The 20,906-nt window shown below is 38.0% G+C and overlaps 1 protein-coding gene across 1 annotated transcript in view; it reads left to right on the forward strand.

The window, feature by feature from the left end:
- Positions 1-556: 556 nt before the first annotated feature.
- The window catches only part of BEGAIN (brain-enriched guanylate kinase-associated), a gene marked incomplete at its 5' end in the record, with an annotated part of 59,926 nt that continues 39,576 nt past the window's right edge, over positions 557-20,906 (forward strand). The window contains 2 exons of the mRNA XM_009700341.1: positions 557-718; positions 7,071-7,137. Coding sequence (XP_009698643.1) covers positions 557-718; positions 7,071-7,137 — 229 coding nt within the window. The remainder of the gene's footprint in view (positions 719-7,070; positions 7,138-20,906) is intronic.

The following is a 20,906-nucleotide window of genomic DNA, read 5'->3' on the forward strand; positions in this document are numbered from 1 at the left end:
GGGAAAGAGCCATAACTTTAAAATTACTGTAATATTAATTGATATCCATTCTCCAGATGAAATGCTGAATGACAACATCTCTAGCAGCTCTATGGTCAGGGATTGGGGTGGAAATTGAATCAAATAAGACAAAATTTTCTTTCTCCACAAAATACATTATAACTTGGATTATTGGCAAGGAAATATTTTTGCACAGTTTAGAGTTGCTGCTCTGTAGATATCTGCTACTTCAGTCATAGTATGTTAAGATAACTCTAAATGAAAGCTCCTGTGTGAAATCAAACTCTGGACAGTATTTTGTACTTTAATGAGGATTCTTTTACAAAATATTCCATTATGGCTAATGAGATATTAGCAACGAATGCACTAGAAAGGACAGATGGGAAGATAGTCAACTGTTTAAAATAGAAGATTTTCAAAGTGCAGTAAACAAATTATAAAGCACACTTCTCTGGCTTAATGCCAATCTATACTCTAGGGAACTGGTCAAAGAGTGGATCATTAAAAGCTTTTCAGGAGCAGCTAAATTCTACAGCTGTGGTCTTTGTTTTTCTAGTACTTTGCAAGAACAGAAGGGGGAATTACGAAAGCGTCTATCGTACACTACCCATAAGCTGGAAATGCTTGAAACGGAATTTGATTCTACACGTCAGTATCTTGAAATAGAATTGAGACGTGCTCAGGAGGAACTTGAAAAAGTAACTGAAAAACTGAGAAGGTTAGTAACTAACTTTTTGAAATAGAGAGAGTTATTAGGAATTTACAAGTGGCTGTGTTAAAGACATATGTAAGTAAAAATATAAGCATATAGTTTCAAACACACATAATTTATCATTTATTGATTGCACATTGTGTTTTCATATGGAATATATATATTTCACTTATCTGAACATATATAACAGACCACATGAAGTTATTTACATATGTAAGATGTTTCTGTATTGAAAGTAAATATGCAACTAGAAATAAACCTATACAGGTGCATATATGATATTATTTATGTGTAAACACACATGTGGGTTAGTGTCACATTGTGTTACACATACAAAGGTTATAAACACACTACATATATATACTTATACTATATATATACAGATAAATGTTTTTTAATTAATTTGGCTGCATTTTTTCTGTTGTTACTCTCCATTGCTCTGATACAAGAGAATAGAATTTGGCCCTCCATCACTCAAAGCTGAGACTATGTTCAATTGAAATAATATTATGACATTTCACATTACGATATGGCAAATCATTTGCTTTTTAGTCCTAAGTAGAATGGAATGATACTGAAAACCTATTATTTAAAATTATTGAAGTTGCGGTACAGTCCTATTGCAAATCAGGGACCTGGTTAATGTTAATGATAAATTATAGTAAGCATGCACTCCTGACGTTCCTGGCGCTGATTAAAATGGTCTGTAATCTAGCTTTAAATTTATCAGTGATTCTTAATACGCATTTTTTCATTTGTTTGCAAAACTTCTGAACCTACAATTATCCATTTATGCAGGAATGTATTTGCATTTCTTGTGAGACTTTCCTAAACTGATGTAGATAATTGAACTGTTTGATTTAGTTCATTGGATGAGTCAAAATGGAATTCAGAATGAATCATTCCAGGGCCATATCCAAAGAAATATTTTTCATTCCTTGCAGAAGGCAAAAACCAAACCAAAATAAAGCCAGAAACCACCAACAAACTGAGTCAACCAAACCATTTTTTGCAAATTTTAAACAGAATGAGGCTGTAAGACCTCAAATTAAGAAACATCCCAGTGTGGTCTTATAACTTAAATGCTTCCCTAACTGGGGAAGCTTCTTAAAACAAGGCTAAACTAAGTAGGTGTCATGATGATCTTGAAATCTACACACATCAAAAGCGGCCTGGAGGTTCTCCATATTGTTTTCTTGCCAACAATACTTTCCTATCACCCTACCTAGAGCAGAGCTATTGAAAGTAACTTCATTCTTGATGTAGTTTTACTCCAAGTCATTACAGGGCAAGGAACACTGGTACTCTTTTCTGCTGAAGCATTATTTCAGACTCAGCTGCCATAAATCAGCAGAGCTGCTGATCATCCCACTTCTGTTAAAACAAAAGGGCCTTCTAGACAGTAGGAAGTGTCTTATCAGCTTCTTTGGGCACTGATGAGTTAAGCACCCTTCAAAACTCAGGCTGGGCAGTCTTTCTTTGCTCATGGCAAAGTCTAATGCTCATATCCAAACATCAGATTAGTAGAACTAACTTTCCAATATTCTAGTGGAACATTGTACCACATTATGAAGAAAACTTATATTAAAAATTATGTTTCAGGCAGGTGATTACTCCCCTGAAGACGTACCATATTGGAAGTCCAAAATATTATATGAGGTGAGCTTTAAAAATGTTTCTATTGAGAATAGCAAGGCATACCATAAATTGAACAACCAGATTTCTCAACCTGGAGAAGGATAATGTCTGAAACAAAACTGTCATCCAAAAGTGTGTCAGCAACATATCACAAAGGAAAATCAGTGTAAGAAAAACAAGGAAATAGAATTAATTTCAATAATGTGCCTGCTGCTTTATTCACTGCACAGGGAGAGAAATTCAACCTCCCCTAATAAACGAGCCATATGTAACAAGATCCCAGTCGCATACTGAAGAACATTTCTGTTATTAACCTTCCATTTCTGGGAAGTACAGAATTTTTGTGAGAGGCTGAATGGCCACCCTTTTCTACTCATTTCTGAAAGCCTTTATTGTCTTACTTTATCTAGAATTACCTGTGTTGGTGCTAGGCCTCCCCTCTCTTACCCAAGCAAGGAAGTCACTTATGTGACTCAATGGTCAAGTTTTTGACCTCTATAAACATTTAGAGGTAGCCTTTTTCTTTTTTCCCAGTGGGAGCAAGAGCAGGGCAGTGCTGAGTAGATTTGAAAGTATTAGCTGTAAAGCATAGGTTCATCTTTGAAAAGTGACTGAAAAGAGATTGGGGATTTCATATACCTCAGAGTAGATCCCTATTTGACATGACCAGTATGGGGTTTTTAAGTTAAAATTTTTTAAAAAAATTCAAATACCAGTCTTGGAACCAAAATTGGACTTTTGTTCTTCGTTGGGTTTCTTCGTTGAGACCCTACCCTGGATAACAACTTGATGAGGACCTCATCCTAGCTTTTACCAGAGAGTAGAGTTAGTTTAAGACACAAGAAATAAACCCATACCAGCATGTATTTAGCACCGAGATTAGCCCAGACACATAATTGATTCACCAAAAGCAAGACATTTTACAGACTGAAGGGGTGTTCTGGACAGGAATCCTGTAGCTGTGTTAGTTCTGGAATAAATGGGGGAAAAACACTCTTGTTTTAATAAGGACTTCAGTGTAACTTGTGATACCAGAGAGGGAAAAGATTTTTTGAACAAGGAGTTACTATTTTAACAGTGACTCTTCAAAGCTAAACTGTACTCCGAGCGAATTCTCTTCTTCAAAGTCAGACCAAACCTGTGTTTTACTTTAGATTTATTTCATGGCCTTAAGAGGGCTTAAGACTGAGTGGAAGCAGAGAAACAGAGGCATTCACAGACTTCCTCTTTAGTGGCGATCTGCAATCTTAGAGAGAAGTATGTTGTCTGCTGGCTTAGAGCACAGACACCTAATGTTCAATATGGTCAGAATATTTTTCATTAGGCTTTAATTTGGCCAAGAATCTAAACATGCGTTTAATGCATGCACATATATGCAGCTGGAGGCACATGTTATCACCTAATAATATGAACAACACAAAAAGCCATCGAAAAATGATAAGAAGTTATGGGATTCATGTGAGTTTATCTTTATAGCAGTTTCACACGGTAGTGAAGCTGACCTACTCTTCGCTTTATTTACGAAGAAACCAGACTTACAATATTAAAAGCTTTCATACTTCACAATGTTCAGGCTATCTGGGTGTATTATTTCTGCAAACAGGGTTCAGTTACTGTTTGCTCATCAGATCATTTTCAAATTTGAATAATTTTCCCTACTCCTTTATTTTACAGTGTTGCCCAAAGATTGGATTGATTACTCTGTTCCTCTTGAATCCTTTTAACACTTTCTTCTACATATTTCTGGGTCCATTTCTCTCCTTGCCACCCACATTTGCTGACACTTCTTTTGGCACAGTGGATTTCCAATTTGGGTTTTATACATATGTGTGCATGTGTATATGGTTGTGTATGTATGCACATGCTTCTGTTTATTCTGACTACTTTTGCATATTGTCCTCAATAGAAACACTTTCTGAAGCTCAGCTTCCTACTTATTGTGGATTTTTTGTTTAGACTGGATTAGGTTTCACTGGGAGGTGGTCAATTTTTTCAGTGCAAAATGAATGTGTTAGAGAAGTAAAGTTTGTGGGCTACTTTCTCCTAAACATACAACAGAGGAAAATTTGATGGGCAAGACAAAAGAAGTTACAAGCAGAGAAGCAGATTGTGATAAGCTCTTGCAAAAGCCCTCTACCACCTATGGCATGGAAGTGTTGCCATCCGAAAGCAGTTATATTAATGGTAACCAACCTTCCAGTCATCCATATCAAGAGAAAAAGTGTCAGCAGAAGCTGAGGAGCAAATCCAGTGATGCATTGCCACCATCATAAGCCAGATATCTAACTAGCATTTACTGCTGGCTTTATTCAGGCTCCCAAAGTTATGGAAAGGGAATCTTCAGGGTCTCCCTTGAGCTTTCCACATAGGTCTATACTGCACAACAGACTGGAGTACAAAGACACCTGAGCCAGAAAAGCCCTGAAGCAATATTTTTTTCCTCTTTCTTTCAGGAATTTACGCAGATGCTTTTGAATTCATGCAAACTTTTAGGAGGTTGCAGGTGCTAAATGTTTACATTGGTTTTACGTGACTTCTACTTGAGCCACAAGCTGCCTGGGTGCAAAGCAAGTTTAACCTGTTTTATTTTGCTTGACTAGAGGAAAATTGTAGACCATGACAGAGAAGATACTGAGGTACTTCTGGTCTCGGCCAGCAGACCCTGTCTTATTTTCCTAAATCCTTATTCCCCGCACCATGGCACGCAGTCTTACCAGCCAAACATAACTAGGTTTGCGCTGAGTAACTGTTTGCAGGCAAAGCCAGTTTAAGCCTCCTTGCTTCCACTGCTTTACCAAGATCATCTCTGCCTTCTCCAGTGCCATGAAAAGCTGGATACAAGGTACCCTGAGATTTCTCTCTATTGTGTTGACAGCTAAATAGCTGTGAACATGCTAAGTGTAACCAGAGCTGCACAAATAAATGTCTATACAGAGGCTTAGTGCTGTGTCTAATAGGAGCATGGACAATACAGAGATCCATAAACTTCAGTCAGTCCTTTAAGCCACCTGGACATTTACAGAATGGCACCATGAGAACTGGTGAGCAATGACCAAGCTGTAGGTCAGTTACAAGTCTCACAGATTTTCAGCCTATTTGGGTCACCACCTTAGCAAACACTCTTTACCACAGCTCCTACTTACAGGGAGGAAATCTCTGCTCAGCAGCACTGTAAAATGTACATGATGCTGAAACTTCCCCCAGGCTCACAATGCACGCTTGAAGCAGCTGTCCTGAGTCTGGGCTGACCCCCAGTACCCTGGGGAGTTTCACTCGTGGGGATATCATTATTTACGCCCACAGAGCAGATGTCCTCAGCACAGACCTCCCGTCCCAGGTCCATGTGTCAGATGTTACTGTATTACTGGGAGCTCGAGACAGAGCTCTGCATGACTCGCAAGGGGTACCACGAGCTGCTGGCCTGCCCCTGAATGGAGAATTTTGATCATTTAACTGGAAAGAAAATCTCCATGGTAACAGAAGCAGGGAGAGACCTGAACCATAACATCGCTTCACTACCAGGAAGGTGTGGGCGGGCCCCCTTGATTCTCAGCCATGGCATGGTTCGAATGCAGATCTTTATTCTGGTTTCAACAGCCACTCCTAACCATACGATAAGCCAAAGAAACTTCTTTAACCCCAGTCCCTTCCTGATCATCATGGAAACTACACCCAGAACCAGGCTTCTCAGAGGAAGCGTCTTTCTGCTGAATAAATGTGTATTACATCTGAGTTCACTCTTATAGTGAATGCATTTGCACATTACCTAAAATCAACTCACACCTGACCTGTTGACCTAAGATTCTCAGTACAAACATATAGATGTATTCAGACAAACTTTTCACAGCTGAGCTTCTAACATTTGCTGTATATCTGTTATACCTACTGCTGAGGTGATATGTACAAACAAGACAAAGGAGCTACCTTCCTTACCTTCTGTGAAGAGAAAGGCACAGCTACTACCAAAATAGCAGTGTTTTTCCCACAGGCTGTGCAGCTTATTCATTACAATACCAAGGTTACCATCTAAGCAACCTAGAGATGTACAGACTGAAACTTTTCTTTGGTGTATCGCTCTGGAATAAGCAGGGAAGCCTCATTTTGTGAGTCCATTCAATCCCTCAGTGCTGATAAAATATACCAATATTTTCCAGGCTAAGATATCTAAATGCATTTCCTGAAGAAAGAAGATGAGTTTAGCTCTTGAGAATAGACAAATCCTTGAACTTCTGTGAAAAGAAGGCATATTCTCTTCTAAGTCATGTGGTGATGTCCACATATTGCTTTTGCTACAGTCATTAGGTTTCTGCTGCAATTCTCCTTATTGAGAGCTCCATAAATCTTTTTCTATACTGTCTAAGCATACAGCTCAAGCTTCCTCTCTAACATATTTTTTCTGAGCCTGATGTAAAGCTACAAAATTTTTGTGCAAGTTCCCATGCCGCGACGCATGTCTGCACACAAGTGCAGAATGGCAAACATATTTTCACTTACTGGTGGAACTTGCTGCTAAATATAGTAAGCAAACATGACAAGGAAGTTTGCTTAGGAAGTAGATGGTAATTACATTTTGAAGACAACCACTGACTGGCAACAGGAGTGATAAGAAAATAGATTTCAAGCAGTGCAAGCCAAGATTTTGTACTGATGTGAAAATTACGGGTGAAAAAAACACACAAAACTCAATGCGTTCAATTACATGATATCATCTTTGTTTTAGGATACAAAATAATTACCTAGCCTTACAAAGAATTAATCAGGATCTGGAGGATAAACTTTACAGAATGGTAAGTTATCATAAGTCAATATTTTTTAAAATATTAAATGTGTTTTTATGGTTCTTAAGTCAAAGGACAAACGTATATGTAGCTGTCACAAAAAAACCCTCATGCTCCAAATACAGTATGCTTAAAAAAGATACATGACTTTATCAGTATCATGATCTAGAGCTCAAGCTGCGTTTGACAGTATAGCTCCATCAATTTAAACAGAGATTGCATTGGCTGATGATCTGGCTTGGTAAATTGTACCTTTAAAATAATTCTGGTTAATTTAGTTAATAACTTCATGGGTTTTAAATACTTATGTTTTCATTAAGTAATAATTTTAAATAAGGTAATCCATGGTTTTCTTATGCTTCTTAGATACTTGCACTCAGCTTTTATTAAGTGATTTAATAGAGCTTGGATGGTCTGACTTTTATATGCTGTCAAAACTATCAATCTCAGTGTATTAATTTCCAATCTGCATGTGTCTGCAACCACAATGTCAATGTTACTGCCACAGGTCAATTAATAACCGAGAGAGGAAATCACACTGCACCATTTATGGGCTCCACACCTAGGACTAATATTGCAAGACACAACACCACTCATTCAGAAGAGTATAAAGACATTAAAAAGAAATGGCAATGCCTTTAGTGCCCTGGCTCATTGCTAACGCTGCTGGGACATCATGCTCACTGTTAGAAGAAAATTTACAGAGAAATGTGAGGGTAAGGTTTAAAGAGGAAAGAATGACAGTTTTGAATCTCCAGAGATCTTCAGGTCATGAGCACAGCCTGACCTGCTTCCTCCTCTCCTGGCCCAGCACGATCGGTCTTTCTGCCCAGCCCCATACCTGGTGTGGCCCTAGCAAGCACAGTGCACACACATAAACACACGGTGTATAGGTCCAGACAGAGCCCTGATGTACAGCTGTAAGGATGGTAGGATAAGCCCACACTTTAGACAAGTCTCATATGTAATTTTTGCATGGGTGGGCAGCTTGGAATGAGGGGAACAGATTATTGTGCTTTGAGAGTAAATAGGGACTATGGCAGCATACTGGAGAGACATCAGCCTTTACTGAGAAACAGGAAACAAATTTTTTAAAATCTCATTGTTCTTATCTCAAGAGTCTGTTTAAATAGCTGACAATGAATAAAGTACTGATGCTTTTGTAACTGGCTAACAACAAGGCAAAGTTACAGCTGGGTTATAGCTGATGTTTGTTCATAAATATATGTATAAACACTGTACAAGCATAAATAACATTTGATCTCATGTTATTGGCTTTTTTCTCCACTCTTCCTTTGTTACACTCTTTTTCCTTTTACCCAAATCACTTTGGTATTTTGTCTTCATCTGTGGTCTAATATTTATTACATATGTGCTACAAAAGATGGATAAAGTAGAGGCATTCTGACTGGTAAATGAAATTAAAAGATTAGAAACATAGAAAGAAGGACTCCAGCGAATCCATGCTTTTTTATCAGGTATTTCAGATCAAAGCAAAGAATTTTTAAACTGCTGTTTCAGCATCCACTTAAAACCCCCAGAAATTGTTTCAGAGCACAACGTAGAAAGAAGACCAGTTCCATGGAGCACTGTACCTTTCTTTATCCCACTAATACGACAGTCATTGAAGGTAGCTTTAGAGGCTTGAAGAAGATCAACCAGGCTCCCTACACCACTTAACTCCAGACTGCTTTGCCTTCTGAAACACTGAAACTGAAGACAGAAAACAAAACCAAACCAATGTTAAATGGAAACTCTATTAAAAGCAAAAAGATGAGGAAAATAGTACTACTTTTGATTTAGATAAGCCAAATGATTTTATTTTCAGGGCACTCCAAAAGCCCTCAATACTTCAGAGAAAGTTGGATTAAATAACAGCTGGTCTGGTTAATAACAGCTTATGGTGAACTGGGCTCTTGGATACCTTTCTCTCCCTTTCCTGCTTAGGAGGAACAGCTGTGTTTATTTTTTTGTCTAATTTAGTCAGTTTGTCATTCCAAAATCAAAAGCCTTTGATTTCTCTACCTTTATATAAATCCAAATATATAAACCATGTGTTTGCTTTCTCCCTCTCTCCACTACCCCATCCCTCTATACACACACACACACACATATATATGTATACACTCACACATATATACACTCAGATTCTTACACAAGTTTTGACAATTTAATGTGTCCAAATGCAATAAGTAGGGAAAAGAAGACCCCTGGGGAAGTGGTCCCTTGCTCCCCCTGACTGCAGGTGACCTGGGATGCTCCCAAGAGACCACTTTCTCCCTGCCCTTACAGGTGACCCACAACTCCCCCTCTCCCAGTGACTGGCCTCAACTCATCACAACTTATCTAGGACTCCACCTTGGCCTCCCTTTTCTAATGTTTTTGGATATCCTGAAAGTTAAAGCCTTTTATGCCTGCTATTAGTATATGGGATGTAAAAAATAATCATTAATTCATCAGCAGTCACAGAAAAGAAGCTGAAGTAGCAGTTATTTTTCGTCTAGCCTCTGCTTCCTTTTGAGTGCTAATCTATGAAATATTTAAAAATATTTGAAAGCACACTTCTGATCACAGCAAATGCTATCCAATTGAAAACTCTGTCACATCAGAACTTGAAATAAAAACATAAAATATAAACCTCAGTGTCTGTATTGGCTAAGAGCTAAAAAATGCAATCCTGAAATCAGGGGAGAGTTTGCTGTATTAAACTGGGCAAGACTAAACGTGGCACAGTAGAGGCAGATGTAACATAGAACTAAAATTCTACTGTCACTATTCATAAAAATCCTGTTCTTACCACAGTCAGGGTCTTTAACTGGAGGAGATTTGTTTCATCTTTTAAGCACTGGTTAAGCAGGGGACTATACATGCTGTCTTCTTAAATAATTAAACTTTATAACTCCTTTTTCAATTAAGATGTGGGAAAAGACTAAGCAGAGTCCTCAAATTTTGCACTGTGATTCCATCACAGGGCTGCTCAACAAAAGAACTCTATAATATCTAGTTCCTGTTGTCACCAGTAGTCTTCACTTTCCCTTACACTTGTCTCAGTTTCCCAGAGATGCTCTGCCATGGTCTTGCTGCTCACAAACAGCAATTACAAGTAGATTATGCAAGTCATCACAACCACATGTTAAAAAATCCTTTATATGATGTCAATCCAACTGTATCCCCCATATGATCCTCACTGGAATTAGGCAATGTATTTTTAAAAGCTTCTGAAGTTTTAAGACTTTTTGTTGCAATTAATTGTGTAATTTTACCTTTAAGCCAGTTTTTTAATGGTATCTACATTTGGGAAGAACTGATACCAAATAATACCTGCTTAATAAACTTAACTGCTAATGAAAAATGCACCCAATTCTCCTCCTCCATCTGCATTTTGAATGTTCTTGAAAACTTGATCACAGAAATCCAGCTGCAAAGAACTCATGAGACCTTATTCTCCAGAAACACCCTGAAATATGTCTTTTGGAACTAGAAAGTAACAGTTTGATAGACAGACTGCTCAGTGGTATAAGCTCACTTCTCACACAAAGTCCTTCAAGAGGCCAGAATGTAAACCTCTGCTCAATCTAAAATGCATGCTATGTGCATCTAGCAAAAATACAGAGGCAGCATTGGAGGTGGATATGGAAGGTGACAGCCCTATGGTTAGGAAGAGCCCTCTGACAACCAGAGAAACCAGCAGATAAATCAATGCACACACTTCGTAAACTATTACTCCCATGTACCCCTTGGTCTGTCAACCCATCTCCCTCAAGCCTGCTTTGAAACTGAAAGCTCTAGTTCTTCAAAGTGCCATCCCCAGTCCTGTTGCGTTTGGTTCCCGTTTTTAAGGAAGGAAATTGCCGCCTTCTCTCTGAGTGCCAGTTCAGGAACTTTCGGTAGCGTAGGCAATACTGAATGCTGTCAGACATCAGGGACATGACTGGACACCCACGCTCTGCAGTGTAGGAGACATTGGGCACCAGCTCCACCAGCCCTGCCTGGCTCCCTGGCACAGCCCCAGATACTGGGGCTTTGGTTCTCCCCTCTGCAAAGCCAGCATCATCCCTCTGCACACAGTGCCTTATATATGTTATCATCTGTCAAGATGAAAAGTGCTACATCACATTAATGCCTGACTTTTCATTTACATTGAAGCAAGCTGGGGGGGTGTGACTCAGCTATAAAGTTGGAAGAAATTGTTATATAAACCAGCAGTAAAGAGGGATTTGTGTTAAGGACAATCAGGTCTGAAACACTGCACTATCTGAGCACAGCACTGATTTTTATCCTGTTTCTTCCTCTGCTTTTGAGCTGGAGGAAGAGTAAGAGGTACAGCAAATACTTTATGCTCTATGTTATTACAAGGTATTTACCCAGCTCTGGGGTACTCTGGGGCTTTCCAGTCTGCTGGCCATAAAGTATACCTAAGCATCTCCAGCTGGGGAAATTCAAAGATGAATTAAATATGAGCTGGGCAATTTTAAGTGGTGCTCTGAGATTTTGTGTCAGGGGAATGTTATTTTAAAGGAAGCAGCTTGCTGGGTGTCCAGACCAGGAAGGTAAAGAACACAGAAAGCGATGAGGAATTCAATGAACAATTTCAGTCAGGCATTATAAGCATCTAACTAACAGGGTGAGCCCAGTGCTTTGGCTTTGGAATTTAAACCAGTCACTAGATTGCACCTGAGTCTCCCATGACAATTACCAATCACTGCACGACCGCCCCCCCCCCCATATGGTTTAAATCAGAAGTGAAAGATGAAGGCAATAGAGAAAAAGCCTATTTCTGACAAAAACTTAAGGAAAGCAGACGCCCAGTATGTTTAGGTTCCTGCATGAAACACAATGACTTTGACAGTGAGTTTGAGCAGAGCAAATTCCATTCATAAATGGAGTGTCCCTTTATGGATGTATCTGTAAAGAACATCTTTTTCATTTTCTTTCCTTTATGAAGAATAACTTGCTTCCTCCCCCCTACTGTATGTCCCATGAAAATCAAATAGAGATGACCTAAATATACTTAAAAGGATTTGCATCCCAAAGACAAGAAAAGTTTAGAGTCAGCTCAACCTGACAGGCTCATTTGCTCACATTCAGTGAAGACAGCTGTGAATTTCAAGAGAAATTTATACTGGTTGGTTAGTTAAGACAGAAGGCAGAGAAGGTCTGTGCTTTGTGGACTAAAACGACTGCAAAACATTTCTAAGGAAGGAAATGACCATAAATGCCACAGAAACAAGTCATTTATAAAAATAGCAGTTCATTTATAAAAATGCATTTCTAAGAGGACTTTAGGTTTCATCTTTTTATGCTTACAGGCTTTTTGTGTTAAAAATCTCCATCTCTCACTAACTCTTTTCACACACACATAAAAAAATATTGCCAAATAGGTGATTAGGATCACCCTTTTAAACCTACACATGTTAACACCTGTAGCAACTACACAGGCATAGACTGAGATTCGTTAGTTTTGCAGTCAAATAAATGAATCCTCCTGGGTAAACTGGGAATATGACTCCACCTCATATGAGAACACAAGCTTTCAGTCATCCTCAATCCTTTCTCTCTCTCTCTGAATAGAGATTAATTTCCTGCTGTTATCCCATTGTTAAGTGGCTGTCAGCATGATCTGTATTCCCAAGGGACTCATAAGGCAGTTCAGCCTCTTCCTGATTGCTGTAGATGAATACGACATTGTGAGAGGCTGTTCTGGAAACTACTTCCCATTTTTTCCAAAGCTATGGAGCTATTCTTCTGCTTTGTCTCTCCCTCTTAGTAGGACATCTTCCACAAGTATGAGCAGCCTAAGGAAGCTGTAAAGTGACAACGGACACTTCTCACTTCCAAAATCATCTCTGTTGCATGATGACAGAACTCTTTCCTTCTCAACATGTGTCTTATCTCTTGGCCAGTGGTATACATTTCTGATACCTGATGTTTTTGATCATTTTCTTTATCCTGATCTCCATGGTTTGGTCTCTGTCTCAGGATACCCCCTGGGGCTACCACCTTGACCAGCTGGGAATAGAAAAAGCTGTTGTCTTCAAAGTAGCTGAAAATAATAGAAATATTTCTGGGATATGAGTATCTTTGACTTGTGCCTTCCCTGTAAGTGCCTTGGTCCTTTGTCATGATCTGCCAATTCATCACAAAAAAAGGAAAACAAGAAGAAGTAAGAATAAACCTGAAAAGGTGTTCTGTAGCAGGCACTTCGCATTTCAAAGCTCTTCATGAAAGATAGTGTTACCTATGAACGTGGAAAACAAGGCACGGAAGAGCAAACTGTTTTGGCCAAAGTCATCAAGAAGCAAGGAGCACATTTCCAAATAACTTCCAGGCCTTCTCTATTCAAATTCACTGCTGACAAAAGAGGATGTCCTAGGTTCTCTTAGATCTATGCCACTTACTTATCTCCTGTTTACGAAATAAATAGGGAATGGCAAAGACAGGGCTTATCACAGTTTAAAAAAAAAAAAAAAGAAAGCATATACAAGTAGAGTATTGGTCCATTTAGTCCAGGTCACTATAGGTGGTTTCTGTCATCTGCTTCTATAATCTGTTTTATTTCTAAATAAAGAATTTTGGAAATAGTATAACACCTACAGAACTCAAAACCATGTCATTTTGTCCGTACAGGAGGGAATGTGGAATTAATTGAGATAAGAAGACAAAGACTTTTGTGGAGAGAAAATGAAATGAGGGATGGAGAAAGACTGATTTGTATATTGTCTTGTTCTATTTGCATCCCTTATACTCACAGAACAGTACTACAGGTGTGTAGGATCATCAACATCATAAGATCTTTGGTCAATATTATTATCACAAGTGCCCTGTACCTCCAGCAGAGTCCTCTTTGCTCACTAGAGATGTAATATGTAATCTTGTACTTTTTTCTTTTTCTTTTTCCCTCCAGAAACAAACATTTCTTCTTTCAACTTACTGTTGCTAACACAGCCTCAGAAGATACTATTACATTGACTTCAGGGAACTAGCATCAATCAACACCATCTCTATTCCCTCCAGCTGTAATTTATTTAGCATTTTATTATCCAGCAGGGCTCTACCCAGGCCAGGCATGCCACTGATGTGAAATGTGGGAGATGATAGACACATAGAAAGACTACAAGCACATTTTGTCACCGTCATCTAAATTGCTAGTAGAAAGAGCACAGGCTGTGAAGCTGACTAGCCAGCTTAGAAAGGCTTTTAATGAGCTGATAGGTAAGATATTTTTTTCAAGCATAATTGCAAAGCCAGAGGAGACCAAGGAAGGTGGTGGCAAGTAAAACCACCCCTCTGGCTTCCAATAAGTTTGTCTTGCTCTCAGTGGGGTTAGGCAACAAACTGATTATGTTCATTTATAAATAGCAGATCCTCAGTGCTGCTAGTTTCCTAAAGAACTGGTCCTAAGTCAGCAGGACAAAACAGTTATAAACTGGGAAGAAACTTTTTGCCACAGAAGATATCTAGTGCCTGGACTGAACTCCTGAGCACTTGAAAAAGATGAGCAGCCAGCCAACTCATGCTTAGAGGAGCAATTGGCATGTGCAGTGATACCCTTTTCATCCATATTTTATATCAAAGAGTATATCTAAGCAGAACTTAGGCCAGGAATGACAGGACCTTTTCCCAGCCTAGAGCCAGGTTTGTTTGCACTCACTGAATTTAGATAAAATATCCCTGTTTATAACTTAAATTTGCTGCTCAGATTTCCATTCCAAAAGAGCTGGATAAGAGGCAACAGATGCATTTACCCTGAGCTGTTGTTAGACACAAGGTATTCATTGAACTGAAAACCTCAGGAATATTTCCAGATGACACTGTGACAAGATGATGTTTAGCGGGAGGTGCAGATGTAAGCAGCTTTTATTATAATGTCCTTTTACACAGTGTATGCTGTCTAGGTTGACCTTATTTCAAATAAGGAGCAAACCTCTACAGCTGTCAGTGATAAGTCATATGTACCCTGCTCAGAAAGGCAATATTCCTGTTGACCTCAGTGAATGCATGCTTGCCCCCATGAAGAAACATTAAAGACCAACACTAGTACTTTTTTCTGCTGGGAAGAAAAATAATCATCCTGCATATGTTTTACAAATCACTTACAAAGGAAAGCATGCCTTTACTTCACTAGCAGAACCTTGACAGCACTTTGCTAACCAGATTTCTTTCTGTGGTATGTTATTAATTATATACCAGTGTCACACTTTTTTTCTTTTACTGCTATGGAATTACATTTCAAGCCTGTGACATGGGGTAGTCAAGGAAACAAATCTTTGTAAGACTTTTCTAGTACAAGGTTGAATATGATATTAAGAGCAAATCATTCTTCAAGTGAAATGCCTTAGAACATACGATCAAAATCCTTAAACAAAGCACTATAGTCCCACAATGTTATCTTTAATAACATTATACTCTTTGGAAATCAAGAAGAGAAATCATATTCTGCTGCAGGTCATTTTTAAATCAGAAATTAATGTTGTTTATTAAAAAAGATAAATTCTGTAATTTGACTCTGATGGACAAATTAGATCAGGTCAGTAATTTAGACTTGAGGCAACACATCATTTATCAGAGGAAAAGATGCTGCTTATTTCCATAGCTCTGTTTTGCAGAATAAATCTTTTAAAGTGTTATGGACACAGAAGATGCATTTGTAGCACATCCATATATCCAGTTTGTCTGCTCTATCATAAATAGAAGGAAATACCAGTCTTGAACATCCCACTATGAATTATATTCCTGTATTTTTATTTTATCAAAATTTCCACAGCAATCAGAAACAGGTGTTAGAAAAGTAGACCTCAGTACGCCTAAACTCTATCCTTCTCCTCTTGCGACTCTTTTAGTAGAGGGCAAAGTGGATTACAACAGTTACATCTGACGAGATAAACCTTTTCCCTGACAAATACCTTTCTTGCTTTGTCTTTACTTTTGTATGTCTTCCTGAAATGCATCTACAACTCTAAATGACTTTTCCCCCTCATTCAAGCCAGGTTTTTTAATCTTTTATGTCTTGGAATACCCTTGGTCCTGGACTTGTGTTTTGGAAACAACCAACCAGGTATACACAAGCACATTAGAGTGTCTCAGTGAAGTATTTTCTCATTCTTCTCTTCTGTGATTTCTTAACTATGTCTTGGCTTTGTTTTCTGTGTTTTCTCTCTGATAGCCTTGTTCTCCATAAAGGCATTTGAGAGCAATCGTCTGAAGTATCTGCTGGGGATGTGGTATGCAGATTTCACTATCATCTGCTGTACAAATTTGTTGGATTTTCTTAAAACTGTTTCCTTTCTAGCCATATTTTCAGTCTTGCTGCCTCTATATACTTCTTAATTATTGCAGAAGATACGTATGGAAAAATACATCTCTCTCTATTCTGGAAAATGAAGAATATCCCAAACATTCACAATGTGACAATGGAGTTTTTCAATGAGCTTCAATAAACTAAATTCATACTTTTGACTATTCTTCCCCAATGTACCATAGAATAATCTGGCATGAGAAGGATTAGAAAAGACTTGATTTAATTATATGCTCTGTCTGAGCAAATACAATTCAATTAAGGAAGATGTGATTATTGAATCTAAAATGCATTAGCATGCATCAATCAGCTGTATGAGCTTTAAATTAATAAATAGTTCTTTTACAGTTACCCAACTATTAGACAGAGAATCAGAATTAAAACCTGTAATAAAATTAACCCAAGTCTCTCAATGCAGTTTTTAAAGCATAATTTACTGAATGGATCTTTATGCACCAGCTGTAGTAAGCTCAATGAAGTTTGTTCCAATATTGGGTGATGTTAAAGTAGTAACAGATTCTGTTTTGTCACAAAAATTAGTTTTCTGTGTCATAGGACTAATTGGAGACAGCACAGTACAATACATTGGGATGATTTTGTCTCAACTTACCTGATACTTCAATTTTTCTTTCAAAATTTCTATACTTTCCTGTTTAAATATTTTATCAATTTTCTTTCAAATTTCTAACATAGATACAGAGAGATACCAAAGAATGTAGTGTGTACATAGACAAAGGAAATCAAATGAAGTAAAACTTCAATTTCTATACAAGATGCTAGGAAAGCAGATTAAAGGTTATACCAGAGATGTCTAAATTATCAATTATTAAATCTATCTTATCAAGATAGATTTAATTCCTTCTAATAGGGTGCAGCCATTCAATACCCAACTCAAGATGCTAATGAGAGGTGTTTCAATGAGGAATTCAGTTTTCTTAGATCTCCAAAAACTGTTTAGTAAGAAAATGTGGGAGGTGCAAAAAATGGCTGTGTTTTAACCTGCTGCACGAAGATTTCCCACAGGTAAAGCTCAAGCCACCTGACTTTATGCGGTTGACATGAGGAGGAACCTGAGAAAGCAAAACCCTTTCCTGGAGCCACCCTGGGAGTGGCAATAACCCTCTCTCCTTGGCTGGAGTCCTGGGACAAGCCCACCACGCGAGCATGAGAGATCCCTGTGCCGAGTAGTGCCAGCAGGTCACAGAAAGTAGAATTTTTTCTTCTCAGGCTGACTGTCCCTGCTTAAACACTTCTTTTTTTTTCTTCCTAGAGTGCACTGGGGAGGGAAATAGTCTGTAGGCAGGAGAGATGCCAACAGCCCTGCGCAACACTCTGTGCCAAGGAAAGCAGCTGTCTCCTCTTCCCTTCCCAGGGTGACTGGAGAATTATTTCCTCGTTAGATGCCTCTCCAGTATCTGCTCTGCTCCTCTGTGAATTTTCATACTGTTATATTAATATATCTATAGCTCAGGGTTCCCAGTTACAGTGACGCAGGAGCTCAGTAAATATAACATCACAGGGAGAAAATTCATTTGAACAAGGCTTATTTTACTCCACAGTGACACATAATTGGCTTTATGTGCTGAATTTTAATGGTTATTTTCCCACAGGGGCTAATGCCAGCTGTCTTTATTGTGTCCAAAAGAAGACTTCCCAGTAGACTGCTGAAAGACAGGAGCCATCCATATAATTCCTGGTCAAAGAGCCTTCCTATCCTACAAGGAAAACAGGACAGAAAGCAGGATGTCCAGGAAGGAGAGTTGTTAACTAGGCATGTGGCTTTAGGTGGCAAATTTGGGCTCTGTGGAATCCTGATCCATTTGCTATGAGGAGAAGAAGCTGTTTGGTTTAGCTGTATTCTGCTAAAGCAAACAGGAAAGTACCATCTATCAAACTGGTGAGCTACACCAGCAAGTCATCAACTTAAATAACAAAAAGGGGATTAAAAGGAAAAAATAAAATGTTCTTATTTGCCATAAAATCAAGGTGTCAAGGATAAAACCAATCCAGTCACCAAGGGGTATGAAAAGAGACTCTCTAGCTGCCTATATGTTCGTACTAAGAATTTAGTAATTAGAAGAATTGGAAGAAATGCATGTGCATTGGAGCCAGACTATGACCAAAGCTCATGGAAAAGACTTGTGTGTCTAAAATGGTTAAATTAGCTTGTTTGGGATAGACCAAGTGGATTGCAGAGCTTAGGAACTCTATTATGCCTGGCAACACTAAGATAGTAAGATAGTAGTCTTGAATACTCCTCAATTATTACTAGAAGGCAGAGGCAGAGCACATGCTGGTTTGTGCCTGCTACAGACCATAACACTGCAACGAGTTGTGCAGTATCTCTATAAACAGCTATTTGTAGCACACAGGAGAAAAAAGTGCTGTCACCTTTACCTTTAATGACCTTTAATGACCTTTATTACCTTTAATGCTAATGGTCACTTACAGCCAGTATACAGCTCTTTAGAAGTGGTTAAAAATAATTATAGTAACAATTTCCTGATTATGAAAACACTGCATTAAACATGAAGAAATTTTCTTTTTGCCTTCATTATGATAAATACAGGCACTCATATTTGAACTAAAATGAGTTGTAGCTTAAGGGTAAGAGAGTATGAATTTATTACATTTGATATCTGTACACAGAATAAAATCCAAACCAATGACATATGTATTTAATGCAAAAGAGTGAAGCTTGCAAAATTGATAATTATTTTGAGCCAAAACATCTGGGAGAAAAGATTTGAAACACTTATCAATCAGTATTCTTGATGTTTTGATAAAAAAAGATCTTACATTTAGGAATGAAAGAGAAGAAAACTATGATTAAAAAACTTTAAGAGAACTGAAAAGTTGCTATGTAAAATGGAAACCATACAAGTAACAAGTGAAAAGAAGAACTGATAGCAGTTGATACCAATTATAAGCCCCGAAATACAGATAACAGATAAAGGAAGCAAAAAGTTACAGGAAAAGAATTTGTAAGATATTAAGCATAATAACGCAGATGAAGTTCATATAACTAGAAGAAACTTAAACAACTACTTTGGTATTTTACCTACTAGGCATGGTGGAGTGTGCATTGGCTTTGTACTGTAATGGAGAAGTAAATGAGCTTTTTGTGTTCAAGAAAATAAGATATTTTTGTATCATGAGATGACAAAATATTTTGTATTTCAACAGTAACTGATGATGATAGGAAATACAGATAACTAAAATAACTAAGATGATTTTAACTCAGCAACTCTTTATAAACACAGTTTCAGGTTTTGAAATTACCACATCAAACATGCATTTGAGGTTTTAGTAGGTATTACTAAGAAATCTGAGAATCATGGAGAATTTCCAGAAGATTGAAAGAAAACTAATATGCCATTATATAAAAAATGGAAATGCAATAAGCAGTGAACTAAAGGTCTTTTTTTGTGTTTTTTTTTTTCTAAAAGCTTCACTCTCAGCCACACACTAGATTTTCAGCAAAGTTAATACAAGGAAGCACTAGTCAGAACATAAGACAAAATGTGTGCTTCATGTTACCTACTTCTAGCTTATTAATTGAGTATAAGGGCTCAGCTAGTCCCTGGGCTCCTCTCTAGTTGAATAACAGACAGAAACACCTCTTCAGCATGACTGTCATCTTAAAAGAAGTGTCTGAGCACATGGGCATGAACACCCTTTGGACACACCTTTTCCACTGACTAGAGACTAGACAAGCAGCTTTATCCAGTGCCTTGTAGATGGTGAGATGAAGTTGAGTTATGAGAGATGAATACCAGGCTGCTGTGACTGCGATAATAATCTGTCATTCAAAGCTATGAATCCCTTCCTGTGTTCACCCCAGTTATCTGTGTTTCTTCTTTTGTGTCCTAAAAGAGAAATACACTTAAAATGATCCTTCTTAAGAAGAAAAAACTACTGAGGACTTCAAAAATTTAAGTAGAGCAGAAAAAAAGATAGTCTCATCCATTAAAAAGTTGTGCCATGCAATTTTATTTTCTTGAAAACAATGTATCAGACTGGGAAGAATAGCAAAATAACTACTACAAACAAGTCAATAATCATTACTTAAGTATGCAGAGCTTTCCTCAAGGGCCTGAAGCATGCTTCCTTTTCTAAATACAGTTTTCATATTTGCTGTGCTCTATTAAGCCAAGAGCATTGCAGTATTAACAGATAGCTACCCGGTGCTAGGGCATTTATGATGACAGTTTCAGATGGTTTTCTTTTTACATATGTTATCTAAACATTATACTCTTATTCCAGGCATGATTCTCTAAGTTCAATGTCAATAACTGTTTGGTACAGTGCTGGGGTGGGAGGATATGGTCTTGTATAGATGACTGTACAAGTAGCATCCTTAAATATCATTCTATGTTTAGCAGGGTACAAAATCTCATATTTTTCTCTTTCCTAGCTTAGCTGTTTCTGTTGTTCCAACAGTGCTTTTTAAAACAAAACAGTTCTTTTACTAAGGCCTGAC

The sequence above is a fragment of the Cariama cristata genome, unplaced genomic scaffold (assembly GCF_000690535.1).
Source record: "Cariama cristata isolate BGI_N322 unplaced genomic scaffold, ASM69053v1 scaffold7905, whole genome shotgun sequence".
NCBI lineage: Eukaryota > Metazoa > Chordata > Aves > Cariamiformes > Cariamidae > Cariama > Cariama cristata.